The 27,058-nt window shown below is 31.3% G+C and overlaps 1 protein-coding gene across 1 annotated transcript; it reads right to left on the reverse strand.

Annotated features, from left to right (window-relative positions):
• Window positions 1–860: 860 nt before the first annotated feature.
• Pdp (pyruvate dehydrogenase [acetyl-transferring]-phosphatase 1-like protein, mitochondrial) lies at window positions 861–27,058 on the reverse strand. Its single transcript, XM_075372999.1, has 5 exons — window positions 26,721–27,058; window positions 26,277–26,418; window positions 24,061–24,706; window positions 9,865–10,057; window positions 861–1,394 (listed from the first exon to the last, which is right to left on the reverse strand). The coding sequence occupies exons 1-5, from the start codon at window positions 26,898–26,900 to the stop codon at window positions 1,074–1,076; spliced, it is 1,482 nt and encodes a 493-aa protein (XP_075229114.1). The 5' UTR covers window positions 26,901–27,058; the 3' UTR covers window positions 861–1,073.

Genomic DNA, 27,058 nt, shown 5'->3' on the forward strand with positions numbered 1-27,058 from the left:
CATAATTAATGGAAAAAGAATTATGAAAGTCACTCAAAAGTAACTTTTGAGTACAGTACAGAAATTCTACTTGTCATATAAATGTTCAACGTGAAGCGACTGACTATTCTTCTATTACAGACAAACAAATATGCTAGCAATTTTAATGGAAATTCTGCTTTCCTTCACTACCTTTTTTACATAGTAATGCAAATTAAAATATTACAACTCTGTGCATACTGTAATGTTAAAATAAAAATGTTTAGAGAAAAGAATTGTGCTATCTTTATTGAGAGCATAGAAAGCAATTTTTTCCATCAATGCACATCATAATTCTTTCAAAGACTATGGTGCATATATTTTAAATATTGCTGTCAGTTAAAATTTGGGCAGCCATTCTTACAATAATCATTAATTAAGCTTCTGAAATAATGAATCAACCAATTCATTAAAAAAAATTAAATTTAATTTAAATTAATATATATTGATAAGAAATCTTCTTAATTAATTGATTGCTTTTCCATAAAAATCATCACTTTTATTCTTCACTAGGAAGAATAATAATAATCTATTATTTAATCTTTTAATTCCATTTTCAGATCATATTTTACAGTTAGCAAGATTATTTATTTTCATTTTAAACAGTCAAGCAAATGGTAAAACTTAAAATCTTTTTTTTTTACTGTTGTAAACATGGATACTTGTCGAGGTGAAACTTTGATAAACTAAAGCCATGTGATGTGCTTAGCGATTAACGGTTTTCATATATAGACCCAGTATATGTGAGAAGAGCACTGTGTGAAAAAAGATATTACTTATTGAATGAACCTTATATATAATTAAATAAAACATAAACAATTCTGTACAATAAATAAAACATATTAAAGAAATAAATATTTATTTTGACAATATGAACTATTTAAAAACAGGACAAATAAATTATCCCTTAAATGTAATATGGAACAGAAATAGAGAGAGAAAACAATAAACCTAATTACACAAACTTTAAAAAATAATTCTAAGGGTAACAAACAGAAAATAAATAATAAAAATAATGGCACCAAGTGAAAATTCATAAAAATCTAAATTTATATTCATGGAGGGCAATGACGTAAATATTCAGAATCAAAATAGATAACAGTAATAGTAATATCATCTCTAAATAATCGAACTACTTCTTGTGGCATTGAAAGAAGTTGTGCAATTTTTGAATGTTCAATACCATATTCAGTTCCTCCAAGAGCATGACGTAATAAATGTGTGGCAGCATTACGATCTTGAGGTTTTGTTTTTAATCCTTGTTGTCTTTGTATTAACATGTTATTGATATCTGCTAGACGCATTTCTTTTCTCGGTAAACGTAATGGACTTAATGTTACTTTACCACTCATATGTTCTCCAACTAAACGCACTACCTGCAAATATCAATTTTTAATATATCACATGAAATTATAACTTTTTTTTTTTCAAATAACTAAGAATAATCAATATTTTTTTAATGATAATTTACAATGACCACTCCTTTGCGTTGCACATCATTTTGACCCAATACCCTTCAAAAAAATTCTAAAATTAATAAATTTAACAAACTAATTTGTAACTTAAAATAAAACCTTATAAACTCCAAGGGTGTTCATGAAGCTAAACACATAAACCTAAATTGGATCATGAATCATCATAAACTTTTTCTGAATATACCATTACTGCCATAATGAAATTTTTTATCTACACTCACACAAAATGCAATCAGATTTTAAAAGTGTCTGCTATCTTGGATGTTTGAACTCTTTTTTTTCAGTGAATTAGCCGATATGTTTTCTAATTTTGCTTATCTTAATATATGTTAATTACCTGTGTGGAAAAATATTTGTTTATTTTACTATCTTTTCTTCAGTAATGCATCATAAACAAAAATGGTGGTTACTTCATCAACCAATGTTAAATATGTTTGTTATAAATACAATTTATTGTCGAAAGATGAAAAATCCAATTATAAAAATAAGCCAGGTATAATTGTCGGTTCTGGTCCTAGAGAATTTGCAGTGGAATTGTAAGAATTAGTTGGAAGAAAAAGTATCTTTACAAAGTGAATTTATCTATCAATATAACTATTCACATTATCATTCTGGACATTTAGTAGGCTAAATGTCCAGAATAGTTTTGAATAAAATTACTAAATAATTTACTAAAAATTTATATACTAAAGTAATCTACTAACAATAATTATACACTATTCTACGATTATATATTTTTTCATTAATTACACATTATTTACTTGGAAATTTTGAGAAGCTAAACGTAATTTAGAGATAACATACTGAATTGCGTTACTTATTTCCTTTAGTAGGAAAATATGCTTTTTTAATGAATTGTGGAAAAATATCAACTATTTTATAAACGTAACTGGCTAAGAGAGTATTTATATAATGTTTCGCTATGAATTTATTTATATAGGTACAACAACTGTAATAATTGTAAGTAACATAGCTTATAAGTAAAAATGAGTAGTAAAGTGGTTTCCCATTACCAAGCCACAAATAAAAGAAATTTATTTATTTACATTGTTTCAAAGCATTCCAAGCATACAGAAATGCAGGCAATATTCTGTGCTACAAATATACTCTGCTATTTGTGCTACAAATATATGTGCTCTGCACTACAGGGAATGGCTGAATAATGAAAATCATTACTCTTAGAGAATGCAACTTTGATTATCACCTCTGATGCTTTAAATATATCACAATAAAAAAACAATTATACAGATGGTACAAAGGAACCTCCTTTGCTTTTTTTTACCTTCTTTCCATATTAATACAAGGCAGTTTTTTAAGTGATTTTATGGATAAATAAAAATTTAATAGTATATACAATGTAGAATATTGGTGGTGTACACAGTATGAACTTATTCATTAAGATTAACTGCAATTCTTCACTTTTCACCATTAATTGCAATTCAATTTTTATACACATCTTATATGTATATATATATATATATTAAAAAATATATATATATGTAAATACATTATATATATATATATATATATATATATATATATATAAATGAATGTTTGTTTGTCCCGTATGCATTCCTATACCATTCATCCGATTGCAATAAAACTTTCGTGAGTTGTGCACACACCCGTGAAGGTTTCTGAATTAGTCTGGAACTGCTAGACTAGATAGTGTGGGATAGTGTAGCGACGAGATATTTCAAAAAATTGTATTTATGGCCTGATTTGGCTCCTACTCAAAATATACACAGTATGTCTGAAAGGTTCCCGAACTATATTAAATAAAAATACAGATTTAAAGATAAACAAATTTTTACTCACATCAGACCTCTACATAGAACCCTTCTCTAGTTATACACTCGTTACAGCGCCAGTAGAGCCCGTCAAACGCTCTGGAGAAATCACTTTGTGGGATCGCCTTCATCTGCTCGATGCAAGCCCTTTGGATGGTCGCAAAAATAGAGGGCTTTTCATTTTCAACTTGAGTTTCGGTAACAAAAAATTGTCTGTTGGAGCCAAGTCGGATGAATAGGGCAGGTAGAATAAGACGGTGATTTGATTTGCGGTGTAATAACGTGTTAAAACCTTGCTATGTGTGCCGAGGCATTGTTGTGCAATAGAGTCCAACTGTCCAGATCCCGGTACTCGGGTCGGATTCGACGCATTCATACTTCCGAATAGAATTTATAATTCACTTTTTAAATAGTTGGGACAGTTTGACCAATTGCGTGCGCACTTTCGCAACATTTTCGTCGTGAACAGCTGTTGGCCTACCGCTTCGTTCGTCGTCATCCAATGACTTTCTACCGTCTTTAAACCGCTTCCACCACGTGTATGTTGTAGTACGAGATGCGGTTTCATCACCGAATGCTTGCTGTATCGTAGAATAAGTTTCAACGGAAGATTTTTGAAGTCAAAAACAAAATTTTATCGCGCTTCTCTGTTCGATGTCGCGAGCTCGCGCAAGGTCATATGAACACAACATACGCGGCCGAATATAACTCGAGACTGGAAAGACGAAATGTGATGAAATTTTGTACACGTACTCGTCAGACATCGTACTACATAGTTTCTTGGTTGTCCGACAGATGGCGCTACTTGTATCAACTTCAGTAATTTAGTTCGGGAACTTTCAGACATACTGTGTATATTAGTTACGGGAAAAAAAATTTTTGCAAAAAATGGACCCGCTAGGTGGTGCTGGGATCGAAATATTTCGAAAAATTGTATTTATGGTCCGATTTGGCTCATATTCAGATTAGTTATATGAAAAAAGAAAAATATTTAGAAAGGGAAGAATGGAATATGCGAAAAAGGGAAAGGTTAAATTTTGTGTGAAGTTCCGTAATGTTCAGTTTTTTATGTTATCAAACTTCCATTTGTTTTCATTTAATATATATACATATATACTCAAATCTAGCAATGGCGAAGCGTTGCTGGGTCAGCTAGTTATATATAATTCTAAATTTCTTATATTCAAGTCTGATACATCTAATCTAAACATACAGGATTACACAATTTACTTTCTCAAAATAGGCATAGTCCTGAACTCAAGGAAAAGATGATTATTTAACTTATTATACAGATTAAAAAAATTCTATTTGATAAATTCTTTTCAATTAGAAATTGTTTTTGTTCTAATTTGGATATTAATTCATCAATTTATCATATTTTTTATTCTTAAAATTTTACATTTTATAGCTAAAGTCCAAAACATTTATATAATTACAAAATGAAAACACAAACTATTTATCTAATTATAGGTATTTTTAGATTTCTTATCAGATTATATTTCAGATTTCTTATCTTCAGAAAAAAAAAGACAAATAATAAATAACCAAAGTTCTTCTCCTTTCTTTTATTTCATAAGATTAAACAGAAAATGTGTACATTTAGTATTTAATTGGTCAAATTTATTGTGGCATGGATTAATATCACTGCTTGTATATACCACTGGTTTATAAAGTTCTACAGGTGTATTTTCAAATCTAGCATATGTAAGGTCAAATTATGAAGTAATATGTGAGCAAAAATTGAAACAATCTGAAAAATTAATTGTGTCACTTAATCAAAATTTCCAAATTTTTAATTTCACACATTCTACTGTTCTGGTCCAGGTAGAAATGATTAGCAACATCAATGCCATTACAGACAATTGAGTTGCAGATGATGAAAAGAACACTACAGTTAAAATAGTTGATGTCAATGATATGGTAATAATAAACAGCACTTCCAGTTTGCTTATTTCTTCTACCAGTAATCGGATAATGAATAATATTAATGATGAAAATAATTTGGATACTAAGCAACAAAAGTACTACTGCTAAAATATTAATCCATCATGGATCCACAAATATTTTTATAATCTTACTATAAAATTTTGCCTATATTTGACAAAAAAAAACCCTATCCCAGAGTTCAGTTAAAATAGATGTGCAACATTTGATTCATAAGTAAATCCTGCTTCTTCAACTCTTGTTCTTCTACATTTTAAAGGTACAGGATGGTAAGTTTTAGTTTATAATAACAGGACTGAATATCTTAATATTCAAAGGTTCTTAATATTCAAGGTATTTAAATGTTTATATAATAGAGAATATATTATATTCTATATTATAATATATTTATATTATATTATAATATATTTATATTATATATAGAATATTCAATAAATATTTTTCTAAGAACAATTCGCAAATTGGCCTTTAATTCTATATTTACTAGCAAAAGATTTATATGATAAACCAATTCCCATCCTATTGTTCCATACTACAAGACTGATTGAATTAATGAAAAATAAGCAGTGGGAGAATAGATGACAATTTTTCATTCTTGCAAGCAGTAAGTCATAGCACAAAATCACATAATTAATATGCTAATATCATTTTAAACAGTGCCAATCGACTAAATGTAAATACAATTTTAAGTTTTGCAAATAAAAAATAAAAAATATATATATATATATGTGATGACCAAACTGAAAATGTTAAAAGATAACATGACAGATAATTGCAAATCAATTTTAAATTGCATAAGTACATATTAAAAAAAATAATAATATTTAATTTACTACAATAAGGCTTGAACCCACATCAAGAAAAATACTAATTAAAATGAACAGAAAAAATCAAAAGTGTAGTTGGGTATGTACTGTAAATATTTAAATAGTCACTATAATTATAACACAAATTGTTATAATAGTATTCAATTTTTTTTCATACAACAAAATTCATTTCTTTTCATTAAAAAAACGAGTAATTACTGCCGTGTAATTTGGCATAAGTATGTAATTACAAGAATGTAAATAAAATAAAATAGACATTATTTGTAATATATTTGTTTAATATTAATAACTAATTATGTATATAGTTTTTTCTTGTTAAATAAATACTACTAAGTAATTAATACAAATAATAATAATATGACACAAAACATATGCTGTTAAAAGTGACAATAAAAAATTCAACAATAAAGCATATAGAAATAAGAGTTATTTTACTGAAATAATATACTTCATATTTCATAGTATTCATATTACTGATGAAATAGAAGAACGACACAAAAGAGCGTTCATATGAAACGATACTACATAAGAGTGTTATGTAATATCATTGTGAAATATCAAAATGTTAACATTTCTATCACTTTGTCCACATACCTCTAATAATTTTTTCAGCTTGAATAGTGATAAACTGTGAAGAATGAAAATAGTAAATTCTATCCATGCATGTACGCATAAGTGTGTGAATATGTTGCACAAATTGTCATGAACAGAAAAAAGTAAAATAAATTACTTTAAAAATATTTAAGGTGAATAGAAAGATACTCATTGTTTACGGAAGACCTCCAAAAATCACCTTAAGCCTTTTTGATTATTACTAAAAATATACTACTTCTAAGGAAAATCTAATGAACACATTTTCCAACCCCTTCCGTTTCACTGTTTACTTCTTGTAAAACAAATAACTCTACTGAAATGAGAGCTATAAGGCTACCTCCAGGTAGCAGGCATACACTGCACCCACTTATCTGGAGATTTTTACTCAAAACAGGAGCAGCACATTAATGATTGATGATTATAAAATAACAGCTTTATTGTACACTGCATCAAATTGCTTTTCCTTCATATGATAAAGAACCATTGAGAACAGGTTAAGACTTAATTAAAGAAAAGATTATGCATCCCTAAAATTGAGTGACTTATGGGAGTATACAAAACTGAACTATACATCGTTATAAATGACAATACTTGAAAATTATGTTGGGCTTAAACATTATAACTGCTCTAAAACTTCTGACTCTGCATTCAACAAACCCAATTTTTTTATCAATATTGCAATATTGACTTCTTTGAAGTAATATTTATTGGAAGAGTTGAGCAGGAAAACGATTTTCTGATAAATAAGACAATTAAAATAGAGATTTTATAATTAAGAATTTTTTCTAGAATAACTTCCACTATTACCAAAATGCTCTACATTTCTAAAAATTATGTAATGGATTATTATTATTTATACAATAAAACTTATTATACGAGGTGCTACCCAAAAGTTCGGGGAATTTTATCATAAAAATAAAATAGCTTACCATAACTTATAATTTCTACTGTCTCCTTCAAAGTAATCCCCTTGGGCATTGATACAGTGATCCCAGCATTTTTCCCATGATTCCATGCATCCCTGGAAGTCTGCAGGTGTAAGTGTTCAAAGCACGTTCTGCGTTTCTTCCTGAATCTCCTCAATTGTGTTAAAATGACAGCCTTTCAATTGAAATTTTATTTTTGGAAAGAGAAAAAAGTCGCACGGGACAAGATCAGGTGAATAGGGTGGGTGGGGAAACACTACCATCTTTTTGGAAGCCAAGAAATTCTGAACGGCTAGCGATGTGTGCGCGGGTGCATTGTCATGGTGCAGAACCCAGCTGTTGTTACCTCACAGAGCTGAACATTTGCGCCTAATGCTTTCATGTAACCGCTTCAAAACTTCACAATAGAACATCCCATTGACAGTTTCACCAAGAGAAACAAATTCCTTATGGATAATGCCTTTGATGTCAAAAAAAACAATCATCATGGACTTCACGTTGCTGCAAACTTGGCGTGCTTTTTTTGGTCACGGTGAACTTGGCGACTTCCACTGCGACGACTGCTGCTTAGTTTCAGGGTCATACCCATACACCCATGTCTCATCACCAGTTATGATGTTGGAGATGAAGTTAGGGTCATCTCTTGCTGAATTTTTCAATTCACTACAGACAGCTACGCGATTTTGTTTCTGGTTGCTGTTCAATAGTCTCGGTATGAATTTTGCAGCAATACGTCTCATGTTCAAATTGTCCGACAAGATGCATTGCACGGACCCATATGACTTTTGTACGATTGCACAAACATCATGGATTGTTTGTTTACGATCTGCAACAATAGCCTCTCGCACTTTTGCGATGTTTTCCGGTGTTGCGCTTGTTGATGGTCTTCCTGAACACTCATCGTCATCGACTGTCATTCGTCCATCTTTGAATCGTTTGTACCACAAAAAAGTTTTACTTTTACTCATAGCATTGTCACCAAGTGCTTCAACAAGCATGCAATGGGTTTCTGCACCAGTTTTTTGAAGGATGAAGCAAAATTTGATGCAGGTTCTTTGCTCTTTAAAATCTGCCATTTAGAACTTTGCTAAAGCAGTAAAACACAACGTTACACAACCGCATGAAGTCAACAATGCAGCATCTCACGGTCACAGCTGTTGAAACACTGGTTCACAAAGAGTACTGTTAGCCACATCTAACAGCAGCAGGTTGTACCAGCAATGGTTCGTGTGCGAAATTCAAATTCCCCGAACTTTTGGCTAGCACCTCGTATTGTAACAGAACCAACACAACAGACCTGGGTAATGGATTCCTTCCAATTAAGAAGAAAGTATGAGAAAATAATAATGAAAGGAATCCAGAAAGGAACTAAAAGGGATTCTTTTCTCAGGCTAACAAGTCTGTTTAACAATCTGTTCTTTATAGTAATGACAATGACAACACCTCCAACAGCTGCTGTTTGACAAGAAGGGTTACTAGACTGGACCAGAAATTTATGACAAAATGTAAGTGCACAGACGATAAAATTACTATGTTTCAACAGTTAAGGAATGAGGTGGGTACTGGTTCTGCAGGCAAGGGGATATAAATACTATCAAGGACCAGCAGGAATAGTCAGTTAAGCGAGAAGTTCGATGATGCTGTGTTTGACACAATTGTGAGATAGCATTATCAGTTAAGTGTTAGGTAATGAATAAAAAGTAGGTCACAAGCATTCTAGTGTGGACATTGGTTGAATGCAGGAATTTAGTTCGGTGAATTATTGGTAGACAGTAATGAAAACAACAAAATTAAATTCATTCATAAAGTGTAGGGTAGTTCTATTGAAAACAGTAGAAGTAATAATATTTGCAGAGAATTGAATGATATGAATTTTAAACTTTTTTAATGTTATCTTGTGTTAATAGAGCTGTAGGTATTAATATTAGTGGTCATTATCATGTTTTAAGTAAATTAGACTTTATTCTGGGTTTTATAATTTCTGTCTGTAAACAAATCTTGTTCTTATTTAATTACTCTTTTGTATGCCATGTATTCACTATTATTATTATTGTTATTACTATTATCATTATTATTATTGTTGTTGTTGTTATTCCAATTATTATTTTTAATATTATTATTTATCTTTAATATTTTTAGAGTAATAAATTGTATTTATTATAAGAAATTTTTAGGGTGTTATTTTCTCAATATTCTGGTCGAGCTGTGAACAGCAACAATAAAATGTATATATTAGTTACAAGATAAACTAATATTATAAAACATTTTGTATGTAAGTAAAACGATTCACCTGCAATGGAGAAATAAGATCCCAAAGTCCATCAGAAGCAATCACTAAAAAGCGATCACGTGGTGTTAAACGATGATGAGTAACTTCAGGGCGAGCTGTGAGATAAGGTGGTGTATAATAATTTGGTGCAATCGTCTGGTCACCTAAATGTGGCACTATGAATTCACTTAATACACTGCGACTCCATTTATACCTAGAACAATTTATTAAAATAAATCTACGATATTTTTACTTCCTTGTACAAAGTAAAGGAAATATTGTGATCACAAAAAATTTTGGTTATCAGATTTCAATGGAAATATCCATTTTGACCATTCATGAATCCATTTTGACTAGTTTCGGTGTGACGTCCGTACTTATGTATCTCGCATAACTCAAAAACAATTAGCTGTAGAATGTTGAAATTTTGGATTTAGGACTGCAGTAACATCTAGTTGTGCACCTCTCCTTTTGATTGCAATCAATATGACCAAAAATGCCCAAAATTTTTGGCTTTTTTTTAAGTGTAGTAATAAGCCCTCATTGAGAGCTTTTCAATGATTTATCATAAACAGTACTTATTTTTACTGATTCCAGAGTTATAGCCACATGAAATTTTAATTAATGAAATATTTGGATCTTACAAGGGGAAGGCACATTGGTTCTAATCAGACTTCATACACATATACTTTCTTCTTTTTTTAATATTGATTTATTGGAAATTATTAATCTCCGATTGTAAAAAAAATGTACGATATATAATAATTCAATAACAATAAGAAAAAATCTGATGTGGACACCACATGACTTCCTCATACGCCTATTAAATTATATATACATATTTTTTGTTGCAATTCATTTAAACTTACTTCATTTGAAAGTGAGATATAATCCTCCAATTCTTTAATAAAGTGGACAGTTACACAATTCCATTGTGTGGACACCACACTGCATCACATTTTTTGTGGTGTCTGTTTCAGCATTTTATATTACTTTATATATCAATTTTGTTTCTTCACATCGCTGAAGTAATTACGTAGAATATGCGAAAATGTGTCGCATCCAAATCCAACTTCATATACATATATATTTTTAGCCTTTTTTTTAAATTTAATTATATTGATTTATTAATATTTATTAACCTGTGTAAAAAATTTTGAATTAAAATTAAAAGTATATAAAATTTTATTTCAACAATAACTTCTGATTTTAACATTTTTTTTTCAATCAGAGGTTAATAATTATTAATAAATTAATATTTTAAAATTAAAGAAAAAAAGTTGAAAAAAAAGAAGGAAATAATGAAGTCTGATTCAAACCGATGTGGATTCGATTCATCTTCGAAGATCCAAATATTTCATTAATTAAAATTTCATCTGGCTATATCTCTTGAACCAATGAAAATAAGTACCACCTATGATATATCATTGAAAAGCTCTCAATGAGGGCTTATTACTGCAGTTTACTTCGTTTGCTAGTGAAAGAGTTCGCTCGGGTTTTCAACAATCCCAGTGAAATGAGGTCGTAACTTTTAGGACGTTAATTAAGAGGCGGAATTTGTGATTTCTTATGGTGTTTATCTGAAAAATAGAATAAAGTAGTTCCTAAAACCGTTTCTGCAGCAGTTTTTTTAAGAAATCTGGGTTAAACAATAATTTGTGGTAAAAAAAAACCTGTTTTTGTACAACTTTGTTAAATGGGTAATAAACATAAAACTTTTAAACAAAACTTGTAGAGAATTTAATTATGAACATAATTCTGTAAGATAAGATAAATAAACAAAAAGTTAGAAAAAATAAAATTTTATTTAGAAACGGTACGCAAAAATCTAAAGGTGTTAAATCAGGTAGTCTTGGTGGCCAGGAATGTGGACGTCCACGACAGATTCATTTCTTAGAGAAATGATAATTTAAGTGAGTGGAAACGGCCCAAGAGAAGTGAGAGACGCGCCATCGTGCTGGGACTATACTTTGTGTCTCAGCGCTAGAGGAATATCTTCAAGTAGCTGCGGGAATTCTTCTCGAAGAAAGTGCAAGTAGGCCTCAGCACTTAAGCGGCCAGGTAATACGAACGGTCCAAAGGCCGATTGTGAAGAAGGCCACACCATACATTGGCGCTGAAAATTGTCTCAGTTTCATGAAGATTTACTTCCGCCCATGTGTGCTCACTGCGTAAGTTGTTGACGCCATCTCGAGTGAAATTTGCCTCGACGGCAAATAAAATACTTACATACTTACATACATACTTTTAGAGCTGTGGATTTGTATTCCACCAGTTGCAAAACTCCAAGCGAAGCGGAATGTCTCCTAGGTGTAGATGTTCAACCGCTGTTTATGATAAGGATAAAATTACTACTGCCTGATCAAAATTTCGGTGGCATTTTCCAAACCAAAATTACCTCAGCTTTTTCTCTAATTGTAAATCTTCCATAATTTCCAATAAATTAAAACTAATTAATTTAATATTTATTAACAGTTAGCAAGTAATACAGTAATAAAAAAATTAATTGAAGACACTGACAATACGTTCACTTAAAACAAATATCTTTTGCAACTTGAACTTCACTAGTAGGCTAATTAAAAAAGTTCGCTGATGTTTACAATATCAACTTCTTTTTCTTCTTCATTGTTAGCATTGATTGTTTTCTATTTAAAATTTAATTTTCTTTTATTTAAATTAAATTAACATTAGCTGGGCCAAACCTAATGAAACTAAAAACACTAATTTATAGGCCTGCAACATTTTTGAAGACGAATAACTAAAAAACTATCAATTTCCGAAAACAGTCTGAAATGAAATTTTACCTTTTTTGCAAAGAATTCGATTCCGCAATAAAAAATATAAGTTCATATTTTTAAAAATTGATTTGACCTTGAAATGATCTTTATTTGACCTTATCAAGGACAACATAGGTTATGAACGTATTTCGCCCTTGAAATGAAAAAACTTTAATAGGAAACATTTTTCCCAAAAATGTGTAGTTTTTGAGATATAGGTGTGTCTCAATCGTAATAAAATCAATTACTTTTATACGGATTAAAATATCAGATCGTGGACACCGGTGTTCTTTAGTCGTTGGGTTTCAATTAACCACACATCTCAGGAATGATCGACCTGAGGCTGTACAAGTCTACACTTCATTTACATTTATATACATCATCCTCATTCATCCTCTGAAGTAATACATTGCGGTCGTTCCGGAGGCTAAACAGAAGAAAGAAAAATGTATCTCAATTTAAATGGACCACACCCGGTAATATATATATAACAACAATATATATATATATATATATATATATTGTTGTTATATATATATTGTTATATATTGTTGTTATATATATATTGTTATATATTGTTGTTATATATATATTGTTATATATTGTTATATTATATATATATGTTGTATATATATATTGTTGTTATATATTGTTGTTATATATATATATATATATATATATACAAATAAATGCACATGAATGTTTTCCAAACAAAAACAATATTAAACTTTATGCAGAAAAGAAATATTTTGTAAAAGTATCAAAACCCGGTCTAAAACTTTCTGATCATTGCCAAGGATTCGACGGATGTTTCTGGGCAACTTAAATTTACGACGTAAGGCCGCATAACATATGCAATCCACAAGGATATAATGCATAGTTAGGCGGCAGTTGCATTGTACGCATAATAATGCGTTTACCGCTGACATCAGGTACTCTTGAGTGGCTGGCTCTACAATGTCCTACCCGTAACCGGGTGATGTCCACTTCCTCCCGGCCAATTTTGCTACGTGAAAATTCCATGGCAAAACAGTATCGTTGATGTGTCCGAGTTTGTTATCCACTGCAGCAGTCCATTCACCTTGCCACCTTGTTTGAAGTGCGTTTTTTATACAATTAATGAAATCGGATGTAGTAACAAGAGTGGTGAAGCACGGTTGACTACATGCGTCTTTAGAGCGGAATCTGCACGGTCATCGACCCGAGTTCCCACATGGTTAAGGATCCAGCAAAAACTCACTTGTGTCACTTTGTATGTAACTCAACGATTGCATTACAGATTTCCTTAACGAAAGGATGTCTAGAATAATCTTCTAAAGCTTGTACTACAAATAAGATACGATACGACGGTACTTTGGGTTAATGATATACAAAGCCTTATTGATGGCATACAGTTCACCAGTAAAGATATTTGTAATACTAGGTAGACCAATCGTAAAAGTGTGTCGTTAATAACAGATGCGCATCTGACGGTATCACCCTGCTTCGATCCATCTGTGTACAGAGTGGTCGAGAAGTCACCGTACTCCTAAAGTTAACGAAAATGAGTTACGATATGTGTTTAGAACACGGTATTTTCGTTGAGGCCGGTTGGCAACAGCTTTTTACAACGTCACAAACTCTGACTAAAAGGCAGTTATGGTAAAGTAGCTGACAAGAGTAGTTACAGTGTCGAGGAGCGGTTAGTGACAAGTGTGTGGATTCATGAACGACAACATACGAATCAAACAATGAAGCTAATTAGCGATACGTTTCGGCAACACTTTAATAACCCGCCACTACGAAAAGCAACGTTGGCTTGGGGAAAATCTGCGTTTGAATTAGGCAGTGTTAAAGACAGGCCGCGGAGTGAACGAAAATTAAGCGGTTACAAACACGTGTTGCTGTTGCAGTTTCCACTGAACAATCCCTGATGAAATCGACCAGCTGAACTTCGTATATCGCTGACGACAACGCAAGACCACATGAAAAAGGACTTGAAAGTTAGGTCATTTCGTCCGATGTTCATCAATGAACTGTCAGACGCAGACGTGGAACGTCGCGCTGCATCCTGCCGGGCTTTATTAGAAAAATTCCCCGCTGCAGAGCACCGTAGAAAGGTGCTTTTTACCGACGAATGTGCAATCTGTCGCAGTTCTCATGCCAGAAATGTATTATTTTGGGCGAAAGAAAACCCTTATTACGCGACAGAGTCGGAAAGAAATCCACCTCACGTCATGATACGGGCTGAATGTCAGCTCGTCTTTTGTTTGGTCCTTATTTTTTTGACGGACCAGTGAACGCACAAACTTATTTAAAGATGTTGGAGGCACGGTTAATACCACAGCTTCAAGAGAAGGACCTCATGGAACGAGTACGGTTGCAGCACGTTTCCGAATGAAAAATTTCCAGGATGTTGGATCGGCCAGCAGCGTTGAATAGCGTCACCAGTTCCGTTATCCCGGCCACCACGAAGTCCTGATCTCACCACACCACACAATTCATTATGGGTAATTATCAAGGCACACGTATCTGCACGTCACTACATCACAAATGTGTCACGCTGTGAGGGACGCCTTTCGTAACGTAACAGCAGAAATGCTCCTCGCATGTCACAGAGAACGTGGAGACGTACAGAACTTGCGTGCAACATGAGGGCGAACACACAGACCCACTGGACCATTAAAATTAATACTATGTAACAAAGTAAGTACTTAAAATAATGTCTTGTTATATCGCATTTTTCATTTATAAATCTACAAATTTTTAGTTCTAACTTTAGGAGGTATGGTGACTTCCCAGCCACTCTGTATACTACCGCGTATGGGTTTGTCTTTGAGAGAAATTGGTAAAACATTTGCTGAAAGACAAAAGGAGCAGTTGATTTTTTAATGTGTATGGTAAGGTCACAATTAATTCTATAGGCTTGATCGTCCACGAAGGATATGAACAAGGATAAATCGGAAAAATAGAAAATATGTAAAAATTTAAAAGGTGTAGTAAACGCTGGGTACGAATACCCATAAGTACTGTATAAAATTGGTGCTCCTAAGGGCACGCAACATATCTAGAAATTTGGAACATTTCATATTTGTTTGATGTGTTTGACCCACGTAAGACGGCTATCAAAAAATAAACCTAAAAATTTAACATCATGAAAGATAGCAATTTGCTCTCCGTTGAGAAAAATTGATGAATAAAACGGTCCCGCAGCCGAGAAAAGACTATACATTTTGTTATCTTAGGTGAAAAAGTGACGCCGGTATCCTTGGACCATGCGTCAAGGCGATATAATGTTCTGCAGCAGCCCCTCTGCTGTGGCTATTGAACGGGACGTAATATAACAGAAAAATCATCAACAAATAAAGAATATGAAACAGGTGGCTGTACACATTTAATAAAACTGTCGATGGCTAGTCGATGGTTCTGGAGATAAAAAGCCATGTCTTTCTAAGTACCATGTAAGCCTGCGGTTCTCTCCATCAATTTGCATAAAACGCTTGTTCAAGGATAGGGCGGTAACTTACAGAGCATGATTTGCCTTTGCAAGTTTAAATACTGGTACGTCAATGGCTTCTGACCAGACGGGTGGCAGTTAGTGACGTGATTTTCTTTGGCACATCAAGCACAAATTAGAGTTTCTGAAAAAGATGTTACTACATCTTGTTCAAGGGTACGGCCATACCCTTGACATTGGAAACATCGTCGTAGGTTTGGGATGAATAGGTCAAATTCGAACTGACAGGTAACAAACTTTTATTTTTTACGGTGGTACTGGAAGGTTAAAAGTCAATATAAGAAAAGGTGTTGGTTTTACCATTCCGATCTGTCGTTTCATTATATGCTTCACTTCTAAAACTTCCTGGATATGAAGCTCATCAACTATTTCAGTTACGTTCATCTCCAGAAGGTCACGCCAAAAAATTACTCCCCGGCTGGTATTCAGTGTTTTGTGGTACACCGCATTTATGTTCATGCCGGCCATATTGTTGAGGCGTAACAGAGATAGACTGTTCATCATTAAAGGTTTCTATCAGAATCGTTCCCTCTCGTAATTCTGTGATGTTCTTCAGGGAATCACCTGAACCTGTTAAAACTCTGTTAATCAGGAAAGGCGAGATCTTACGGAAAGAACCATCTTCCTGATTATTTCGAAGAACAACAAATCGAATATTCTTATAGTTTAGATTTAATGCAATATCTTCTGTATTATGCTCATTAGACAAAGCTGACCGAGGCCTTATCACTAGACAAATTTTGGTGGTTTTTCAGATGGACCATCAAGGAACATATGATTATTTTATAGACGATATAACGGACCACTACAGCAGAGTGCATTGCTAAACGTACTGTAGCTGCAGCTAAATACAACTGGGTTCGCCCAGGTGTCCAAAGGACATCGTTCGAGACTCGCTACGTACAGCCATTCACCTATCGTAACGATAATTTCCACCTCGGGTTACGGTTGCGTTTAGTAAGTTGTCGCAACACCACACAGTGTAAATGCAAGAAGAAACAGTGTAGGATGTTGTTGTATAGTTGTGTAAGGGTAAGCCACCGGGTTGGTCTAGTGGTTAACGCGTCTTCCCAAATCAGCTGATTTGGAAGTCGAGAGTTACAGCGTTCAAGTCCTAGTAAAGCCAGTTATTTTTACACGGATTTGAATACTAGGTCGTGGATACCGGTGTTCTTTGGTGGTTGGGTTTCAATTAACCACACATCTCAGGAATAGTCGTTTGAGAATGTACAAGACTACACTTCATTCACACTCATACATATCATCCTCATTCATCCTCTGAAGAACTATCTAAACAGTAGTTACCGGAGGCTAAACAGGAAAAAAAAAGCATAAAAAAAAAAGAAAGTTGTGTAAGGGTGTATGTTGTAATTTGTGTAGTGTTCTTGGTGTAGTGTATGTGTATAGTTTTCTGCAGCTCTGTGTGTAGTGGAAAGAAAAGCTGCAGAGACTAGGGCCATGGGAATGCCAAACCCCAGTCTTGAAGTGTAAGACTCCCCATCAAAGTTCAAAATGAACTGAGAAAATCTTGTAATCACTAAAAACTGGCTCTGGTTAGTATGATGTGCACAAGCCAAACCTATTTTACTTTAACTTATTGGTATTTTTAAAAATAAGGAAGAACCTTTGATGGTATCAGTGTCATGGTTGAGGATATTAATGATCTCTTGAATATGCCGAAAGATAAGAGACAAATTTAGATGGATTAGAGAAAAGGCCTGAAAATGCAGAGGAATAATGATTCAATGAGAACAAGAGAGCATTTCTAATAACTTTATTATAAAATGCTATTTTTTACTTAAATTCATGAAATTACATTTGTTAATTTATTTGATTTTTACATTTATTACATTCATTAATATACATATTTACACAAACACAAATAGGAAAATGTATATGTAGTAAGCATACAGTAATACATATTTATTATTATTACCAACACATATACATTGTATTATTTAAAAGAGGCCCCATCACTTAGTTTAGTCTATAAATGACATTCTATTGGCAAACACTAACGTAATAATTTACAGAAGGTGTTGAGATATTGTCCATCCACTTCTATGCAACTGGCAACACGTCTGGCCACAGTGAATCCTCTTATCATAGTCAGGATTAGTTTAGTTCATGAATAACCTGCATTTGATATAGATAACATTCCAAAATTCTCCTCACTGCAGTATGGGTTGAACCTAGTGAAATGTTCTTTCCCCTGCTTAGTCTCCACAAAAATTTATGAGATCTTGTAACTGCCGCTTTAATGACTGTATGACCTGTATTGTTAAAACTGACCTCTGTCAGGCATGTTTCTGGTCTAATACCAAACCCTTTTCATGAAATTTTTTAACTAACTTCTGGATAACACTTTTCACTGGTGCTTCCTTTTCAAATTTCTCCTTGAACAACATGAAATTTTATCTCTAAATAAATTTCCATCACAAATACACAATCTTTAACAGTTAATCAGATTTTAACAAAAACATGATTATGCAACCTTATTCAAAAGCCAATGCTCGACACATACTGGTAATATTCAAATGTGCAGGCAATAAACAGTCCTCCCCATTCCAGCTCCAGTCATACCAACATCTTTCATATTGTTTTATCCATCTCACACCAATATATATATTTTAACAAAAATATGCATTTAGTATAAACTACTAAGTGATGGGACCTGTTTTAAGTTGAATGCCCTTTACTTGTTAATGGATGTAACATTACTGTTACATCATCAGGTAATTGTAAGTTAATTACAGTGCCACTCATCTAGCATTTCATTTTATTACTCTACTTAACTCTCATTGTCAGGATACTTCATGCAATTACGAATCAGAACAGCTGAAATTTGTTATTTTGTTGGTCTTAAAATCTGCAGATTTCCAAGATTACTTGTTTCTTCAGGCTCACACGGTCTGTTACATATACCAACTCCTTTGTTAGAAGTTGTGTGTGTGTATATGTGCGTGTGTGCACGCACGCATGAGTGACATATAAACCTCTCTTTAAAAAAAATTTGTGCAAGATACAGAGCTAATACAATGTAACTAATCTTTATGGAAGCCATATGTTTAGGTGTGTTCAAAATACCATACCTTCTGCTCATTATTCCAAAAGCATTCTCAAATAAGTTTCTTGTTCTATATAGTTTGTAATTAAATATTTGTTTTTCATATAATAAGTCTTTCTGAATAAACTGTACAAACAAGTTTGTGTAATGAAGATTCTGCACCACCAAGAAAAATACAAAATGAAGATTGTTTTGCATCACTTAATTTTCAGAGAATTAGTTCAATTCTTTTCATTCTCCTGTGAAATTCAGTATATTCAATACTGCTTACAGCTGTCAGCCATCCTTCTGTTTTTACCTATGTTAACAGGAATGAATTTGTAGTTTGCACTGACAAGCACTAGTAGAATAACACTATAAAAATGTTTATAATCGTAACACTGAGCATCAATGTTTGGAGGTTGAACAATTTGAATATGTTTCCCATCACTACACTTAGGAAATTCCATTTTTTCTCCAATGTTTTTACTGCTTGTATCCACATCTCCTTATTTACACAGTACTGAAACAAGAAATTCCAATAGTGTACTATATAAAAATCAAACACTAGTAATTCAAAATATGAGGCAGATATATAAGGAAAAATGAGAGATGAAAAACATCAACAATCTATGCAGAAGCATTGATTACTAAATGATTTTTTTTAAAACTAAATCACTTTTAAAACTTTAGTCTTAAAAATGGAGTTATGAAATAAGTTGCCTCCTAACATGTTATACGATGATAATTTTACAATAATCACTCTCATCATCATAATACCAACTTAACTGTATATTAATGATACTTTCAGATGATATACTGAAAATAACATAGAAAAAACAAATAATAAATAAACTATTAATAATTTATAATGAAACATATATTCTATTTGTTCTGAAATATGAAAATTTGATTATATATAAAAATAATTAAAAAATTAGAGCAGATGTTTTGTAAGTTAGCTTACCTTAAAAAATTCCTTTTTCATGCATGATGAGCTGCCAGACACAACAGGTAAAATTTCACACAAAGCTGATGCCAAAATCCTAGTATTAAACTTTTAATTTTTTGAGATCGACCAGAGGCTAAAAAACAAAGTGTAGTTGTTAAATGGTCTTTTGGACTTATAAACTGTCATATATTACTCAATATATGAAGTAATTTTACTTAAAACAAACCGAAAGTCAAACCACCCATTAAGCAGTTATGTCTAGATGGTTCAATTGCAGTTCTTACAAAGGTAAACCCAAATCGATTTTTTTCCACTAATGTTTTAACCATATTTTTTCAGAGATTTACAGTACAGAGTGCACTTGTGAAGCATATATGCAATCACCTGAACTTATAAGATTTTTTGGAAGGTGTATAATGTCGAGAAAACACCACACACAATAAACACCTAAACTGCTAACAAAGACAGGCCTTTGCAACTTGAAGGAAACCCAATTTCAGTCCAGATGGTCCATATTTCAACATAAGAAATTAACATATTTTTTTTTAAAAATGTGATAAAAAACATGACTCTTTTTACTGACTGTAAGATCTAGACTGTGGTCTACCTGGCAGTCTGGATCAATTCATATAAGGGGTAGCCAAAAATTAACAGGAATTATTATTATCTTTTAATCATGTACTATATTTATTTTTACATTCTGTAAAGTCAGTTGTCTTGTAAGTATTCTCCATTATATCCAACGCACTTGTCCAAATGTTTTTTTTCCATTGCCGAAAACAATTTTTGAACTCTTCACTTGTTATGGCTTAAAAGGCATTGGCTGTTTTGTTTCACTTCTTCTACCATGACAAACTGTCTTCCTTGAGGTCCCTTTTCATACTTGGAAATAAAAAGAAGTTGCAAGATGTTTATTCAGGCAAGTACAAAGGATGGGGCAAAGAGGTGTCATTCTATTTCTCGTCAAAAACTGCTGCTCAATGAGTGCAGTGCAGGCAGGGGCATTGTGATGGAAAAACCAGTCACCCGGTTATATTTGCCACAATCCCAAGGCAGAATATTTCACCACAATTCTGGTTATTTTTTCCATACAGAAATACAAAATCTTTTGAGAACTGCCAGGTAAAATTGTTGGTTTTTGACAATCTTCGCTGATAGCGTCACAAATTTTTTCATTCAATATTTTTGTAAATACAAATAATTGTAGGACAACTAGATCACTGACAATTTTCAATCGATTTTTCTCCTTATTTGAAGTATGAAAACCACTTGTAAACATACGTTTTGCTCACTGCAGATTCTTTGTAGGTTCTCTGAATCATTTTAAGCGTTTCCATCATTTTTTTTTCTAAAAGGAAACAAAACTTGATTGCTATGTATAGCTCATGATTTTTAGCCACCATGTTTTCGCTGAAATCAGACAACTATGTTAAAAATTCACTGTGCTTTCATAGTACCTCTTGAGACAGCATTACCTGATGTACCGACTTTCAGTGGCATAAGCACAAACTACGACTTATCTCCCCCACAATACAATTCCCCCTTACTATGGGTCCCCAGTTGTATGAATCGAGTTTGTTGAATCCATAAATGGGAAATTAATGTTTTATTTGTCAAACTGAATAAGATCATACTACACCCGTTTTTCATTATTTGAAGATACTTTTTTATCTATAAAAATTTTCATAAATATATCAACTGTATAAATATTTTAAAAGATAAATCTCATCCAAAAACCATTTTTAAAAACATATTTATAAACAATTTTTAAGTTTCTATTATTTTTTAAATTATAATGTCCAGTGATAGGGAACATAAGGCAAATCATTTAGGTTTACAGTAATATCACTAAGTATTGTGGTTGTTGAAACAAAGATTATGAGCAATTCTTTAGATCGCACACATCATGTCACATACACTTAAAAAAGACTTAATAAAGATTTTAAAGTTGCGCAGACTTGATGCTATCACTTGATACTGTAGCTAGTTTAAAGCATATTTTCTATTAAGGTACATCAATACTTGAATTTGTATCTTTGCAAGTAATGGTATGGATTAATAAACTTCACATCAGAAATTTATAATGAAGAGGTATGATAAAAAAACAGCAGAATCCAATAAAGACTTCGCTTATTCAAAAATGAAATGAAAAGAAGTATAATCTGATAAATACATTTGGATGGAAAAGCCCTTACTGGTTATGAGTGACCCACCCAGAGAATTATTACACTTAACAGAAAGTTATTAGTATCAAATTGTTACTAAGTCAATTTTCTGTGATTCATTCTAAAGAGGGTAAAAACAGGAATAATTTTTTTTTAATCTGTAGTTAATAGAATGCTACACAGAGCTTTATCAGGAATACTTACTTTAGCAGTATAGGGTAGGACACCCTAACAGGACAATAGTATTGGCCAAATGTAACAGATTGATTCAGGACATTAAAAAAAACAAATAAATAAGTTTGTGTGGATAGAACCCTATCTCACTTCACTTTCCCTGTCTGCAATTTTCTATTTTTTCAATAAAAATGTATTTCTTAAGAAAGGAATGAAATATTTTAATAAAATTTGATGTACAATTTACCAAATAAACTCTTCTACATATTGAACAGAAACTAAAAATTTGGCAAATAACCAAAGAATTCTATGAACTTACTCAAATATACTTTTAAACCACGCTTAAGAGGATGAAACTGGATTTTAAGATTAAAGAGTTCTGTATTTCCAGTTTAAATTCCATGTAATCTGGAAACATTGAAATAGCAGTACTGCTTCGCTTTGGTACTACATTTATACAGAATTAAATGAAAAACTCTCTACCATTTACTCAATTCATACTTGCTGAAGAGCTATAGAGCTGAAATTTAACTAAAGGAAGTTTTTTAGCAATAAATACTTAGTTTTAAGTAAAATCAGCTCAATTAATATCTCTAACAGATTAAATGAAGATTTCAAAGTTAAAAAGTTCATTATTTTCTCACACAAATGCATGCATGCTCACACTCACACAAACAAAAATAAAAATATAGTTTTTATATATTTTAAACAATAAATACAACACAAATTATTGAAATGGTGTTGCAACAGTAGAGGATGTATATTCTCAAAAAATAAAAAATAATACATTATATTATACTCTTCCAGTGAAAATATTTAGTTACAGTAACACTGAAATAAAAGAGCGTAAGATGAACTTGAATAACAAATACTTAGTAGTATTAAATAAGTGGTATCATAAATAGAAAAAAATCAGGGTTAATCTGAAAGAAATTGAAGAAGTAACTTTTATATATAAATATATATATTTATTATTATAGTGATAGTAAAGTAAGTTCAGTTAAATGGATAACATGCATAATTGCTTTACTTAAAATTATTTTTATTTGTTTTAATTTGAATTTTTGAGTTTTGATTTTTAATTTTAATTTGATTTTATGCCTTAACATCATATTTTTATATATGTAAAAATTTTACACTTTAATTTTTAATGTTAATTTTAATTAATTTTTCATATTTTTGAATTTTGTTTTAATTTCTAATTTAACTGAATAAAAGTTTAAATTCTTAAAATAAAAAAATTAAAGTTTTTAAATTTTAAATAAAATAAATAAATGCATGATAATTTATTAATTTTATGAAATTTGTAATGTAATTTGAGATGAATATGTGAATATATAACGCAGCTAATGTTGCGAGTAAATCGTGAAAGCGGTCCTGGATATTTAGTGGAATAAGTTAAGTCATCCTACTTTATTTATTTATTCTGTACTTTGGTTGATCGAATAGAATAAAATAAGTATATATATATATATATATATATATATATATATACTTTTTTTTTTAAACTACAAAAGAAGAAGACTATTTACAAATGAAGAGAAAAAGAAAACAAAAAAACAATTTGTTATTATAACAGTAACAATAAAACTGATGCCGAAACATACCTGAAATCACCAAATGCTCGTAGAGGTGCTAACTGTCCTAAAAGCCTTTCCATTCGAATAACTGTATCTCTTTCATTGTCAGGATGTTCACGAAGTATACGACCAACTTCATCTGGATTATCTGTATTGTGTTCAATACTAACTTTTTTTGCAATCCACGTATCTGAGTCACTGAGAACACCGAGTACAGCTTGACAATCACCAACATTTGCAATATGCAAATGCGGCCCATCAATGTGAGCAACACATGCGACAGCACCAGATAAACCAACAGATAACGTTTTCATATTAATTTTTTTATTACCATTTAAATCTAATGCTTCTTTAGATAAATCATTATCAAGTCTAAGAAATGCATTTTCTAAAGCCTCACTCATTTCAAAATCTTTACGATTACAATTTGAAAGTTCCTTAACAAATTCTTTAAAACTAGATGAATATAAACCTTTTAGTTCATCAACAAAATCATATTTATCATTGTAATTTTCTAGTAATGGCATCGCATTATTATTATCCAGTGACTGCAAATATTTATATAAAAGATCAGGAGGTAAGAGTGAAATTGTAATATAATTGAAAAGGCGTTTAGCTACAACTTGGGCACAAGCTGCTCCACCATGACCATCAAACACACCCATAAGCATACCTAAAACAAAAATATCATGAAAAAAAACATTAAATTAAATTCTTAAAATATATTACAACAATACATAATTTTAGTAACAATTTATTTCTGGCACAGATATATTATTGCAGACATTTAAAAAACTACAAAATTAACTTGGCAAATATTTTTAAATTGGTTAACATGTTAACACCATACATTTTTATTTATTGCAGAAATATAGTTTAAACATGTATACAAAATATTACAATGATTTCTCAATTTGATCATGAAATATAAATTTCCTTTAAAAAATATGAAATGGTGAGCAGAGGGAAAAAACAAAGGGAAATCTCATTTTTCATTGAGCATTTTTTTATTCATTTTTATATCTAGAATCCAAAAATGAAAATCCAATTGCACTTTTTTCTTGTACCCTGTATCAATAAGTACACACTAAGAGATGTCAGGAATGGATCAGATGTGCTACCCTATGGGTAAAAAAAATGGAAATGCTCAATAGAATTAAGGATTGTAAGAAACCTGATGAAACTACCAGCACATGTACAAAATTAAGAATAAAGAAATAAAACTATTTATAATTCATATAAACATATGAAAATAATACTAAAATTAATGAAAGTAATGAGTATTTGTTAAAGTAATTAAATAAATAACATCAGAACAGAATAAAATAACAATTTTAAAGCTATTAATATAAGAACACTTCCATAAATGTTATTAAAATAGTTAAATCTTTTAGTTTTAAATAAATATATTTAACAATCTTTTATAGTCAAGTAATTTATAAAAAAAATTGTTAATAGACCCTTTCTAAAATATCAAACTGTTATACTATGCAATAATGAATGAGCCTGGCTTAAAAAAAGCAAGACTTTTTATGAGATGAGTAAGTGTGACTTCTTTTAACAAAGGTGCAGCACATTCATTAACATAAATGATGGGAATTTATAACTTTTAATTCACATGATTTGTACTTAATAACACCAAACACTGATGAGACAGCTTGGAAAATCATTTTGTCTTTCGAAGAACCTGAAGATATATTTTTGATCAAAAATACACACACACACACACACACACACACACACACACACACACACACACACACACACATATATATATATATATATATATATATATATATATATATTACATCATTAAGGATGAAAACTAATATATGAATGTCTGATTGAAGTTACAACAGCTACAAAGAATGATATTAACAATTAAAACAGTAAAACAAACATATAAAAATACACTACACAAGATTGTTAAACTACATTTTTTATACAATTTAATAGCCATTGCTTCATACAATATAAAATTGATTTAAGAAAAAAATATTCAAATGAAAAAAAATTTTTACAAATACTTTTTTGCTATTAATTGATATAAAACGTCAAAAAAACTGTAGATTGATTAATTATACTGCACAATTCTAATAAAACATCAATATAAATTAAAAAACAATGCAAATCTACTTTTACTGAGCAATTACTAATATTATAAAATGAAGGCTTGTTTTACATCAGAAAGAAAATTACTGATGACAACCTCTTTTTAAAGATCCCTATAGTATTAAACAAACCTGCAGTAAGAAGACTGCGAGCTTCACATCGAGTGTCTTCAATGGGCTGATTGGAAGAAAGCTGATTGGAATCATATGATTTTACAGACCCAGTTACTGTAAACTCCTGTGAGTGTTCATTTGAACGAAGTATTGCAGTGACCTTTAAAAAATACAAATTAATATTAACTAGGCTGATTATAATAAATTTATAGGCAAATTTTAAAAATAATATTCAATGTTAGATATTACACATTCCAAAAATACATAAACGATGCTGTTAATAGAACTTAGGTATCCAAAACTATAAAAATGGGAATCGCTTACACAGCGTACAACAGTTTGAACTCTGTTATAAATTTTTAATATAACGCTATTAAGCACTCACCGAAATACCCATCTAAAAATACTTTTAAAAATATGCAAGCCCTAAAAAAAGTTTTTAACTTTTATTTATGTCATTACCTCCTGCGGACTCAGTCTCGGCTGATTCAAGTATTGTACAGACGAGTGTAATTGATGACAAAATTTGATGTTTAGAACTTGTTGACTTAAAATCTTGCTGTTAATTTTAGAACTTTGTAAACAGCAATGACCGCTGCACATATTTGAAAACAAATATTTATAAACGGAACCCACAGCCATATCTCAAAAAGGCTGTAGTTCTATATGAATACAGTTATATCTGAAACATTACATTATTTTCATAAAAAAAACAATATTTAACCGCTATTTGCAACGTTTACGAATTTAACCTGACACAATCACAACGCATATTCGTACAGTACTACCACTAGGATTAT

The sequence above is a fragment of the Lycorma delicatula genome, chromosome 8 (assembly GCF_047948215.1).
Source record: "Lycorma delicatula isolate Av1 chromosome 8, ASM4794821v1, whole genome shotgun sequence".
Lineage (NCBI taxonomy): Eukaryota > Metazoa > Arthropoda > Insecta > Hemiptera > Fulgoridae > Lycorma > Lycorma delicatula.

Bases quoted from the DNA above. Each gene is read 5' to 3' on its own strand.
- Pdp (XM_075372999.1), bottom strand. From the start codon at position 26,900: ATGGCTGTGGGTTCCGTTTATAAATATTTGTTTTCAAATATGTGCAGC. The intron at 26,419-26,720 runs GTAATGACATAA...TATTTTTTAAAG, and splicing joins CGAGACTGAGTCCGCAGGAG to GTCACTGCAATACTTCGTTC. The intron at 10,058-24,060 runs GTATGTTTCGGC...AAATTGTTCTAG, and splicing joins CGAGCATTTGGTGATTTCAG to GTATAAATGGAGTCGCAGTG.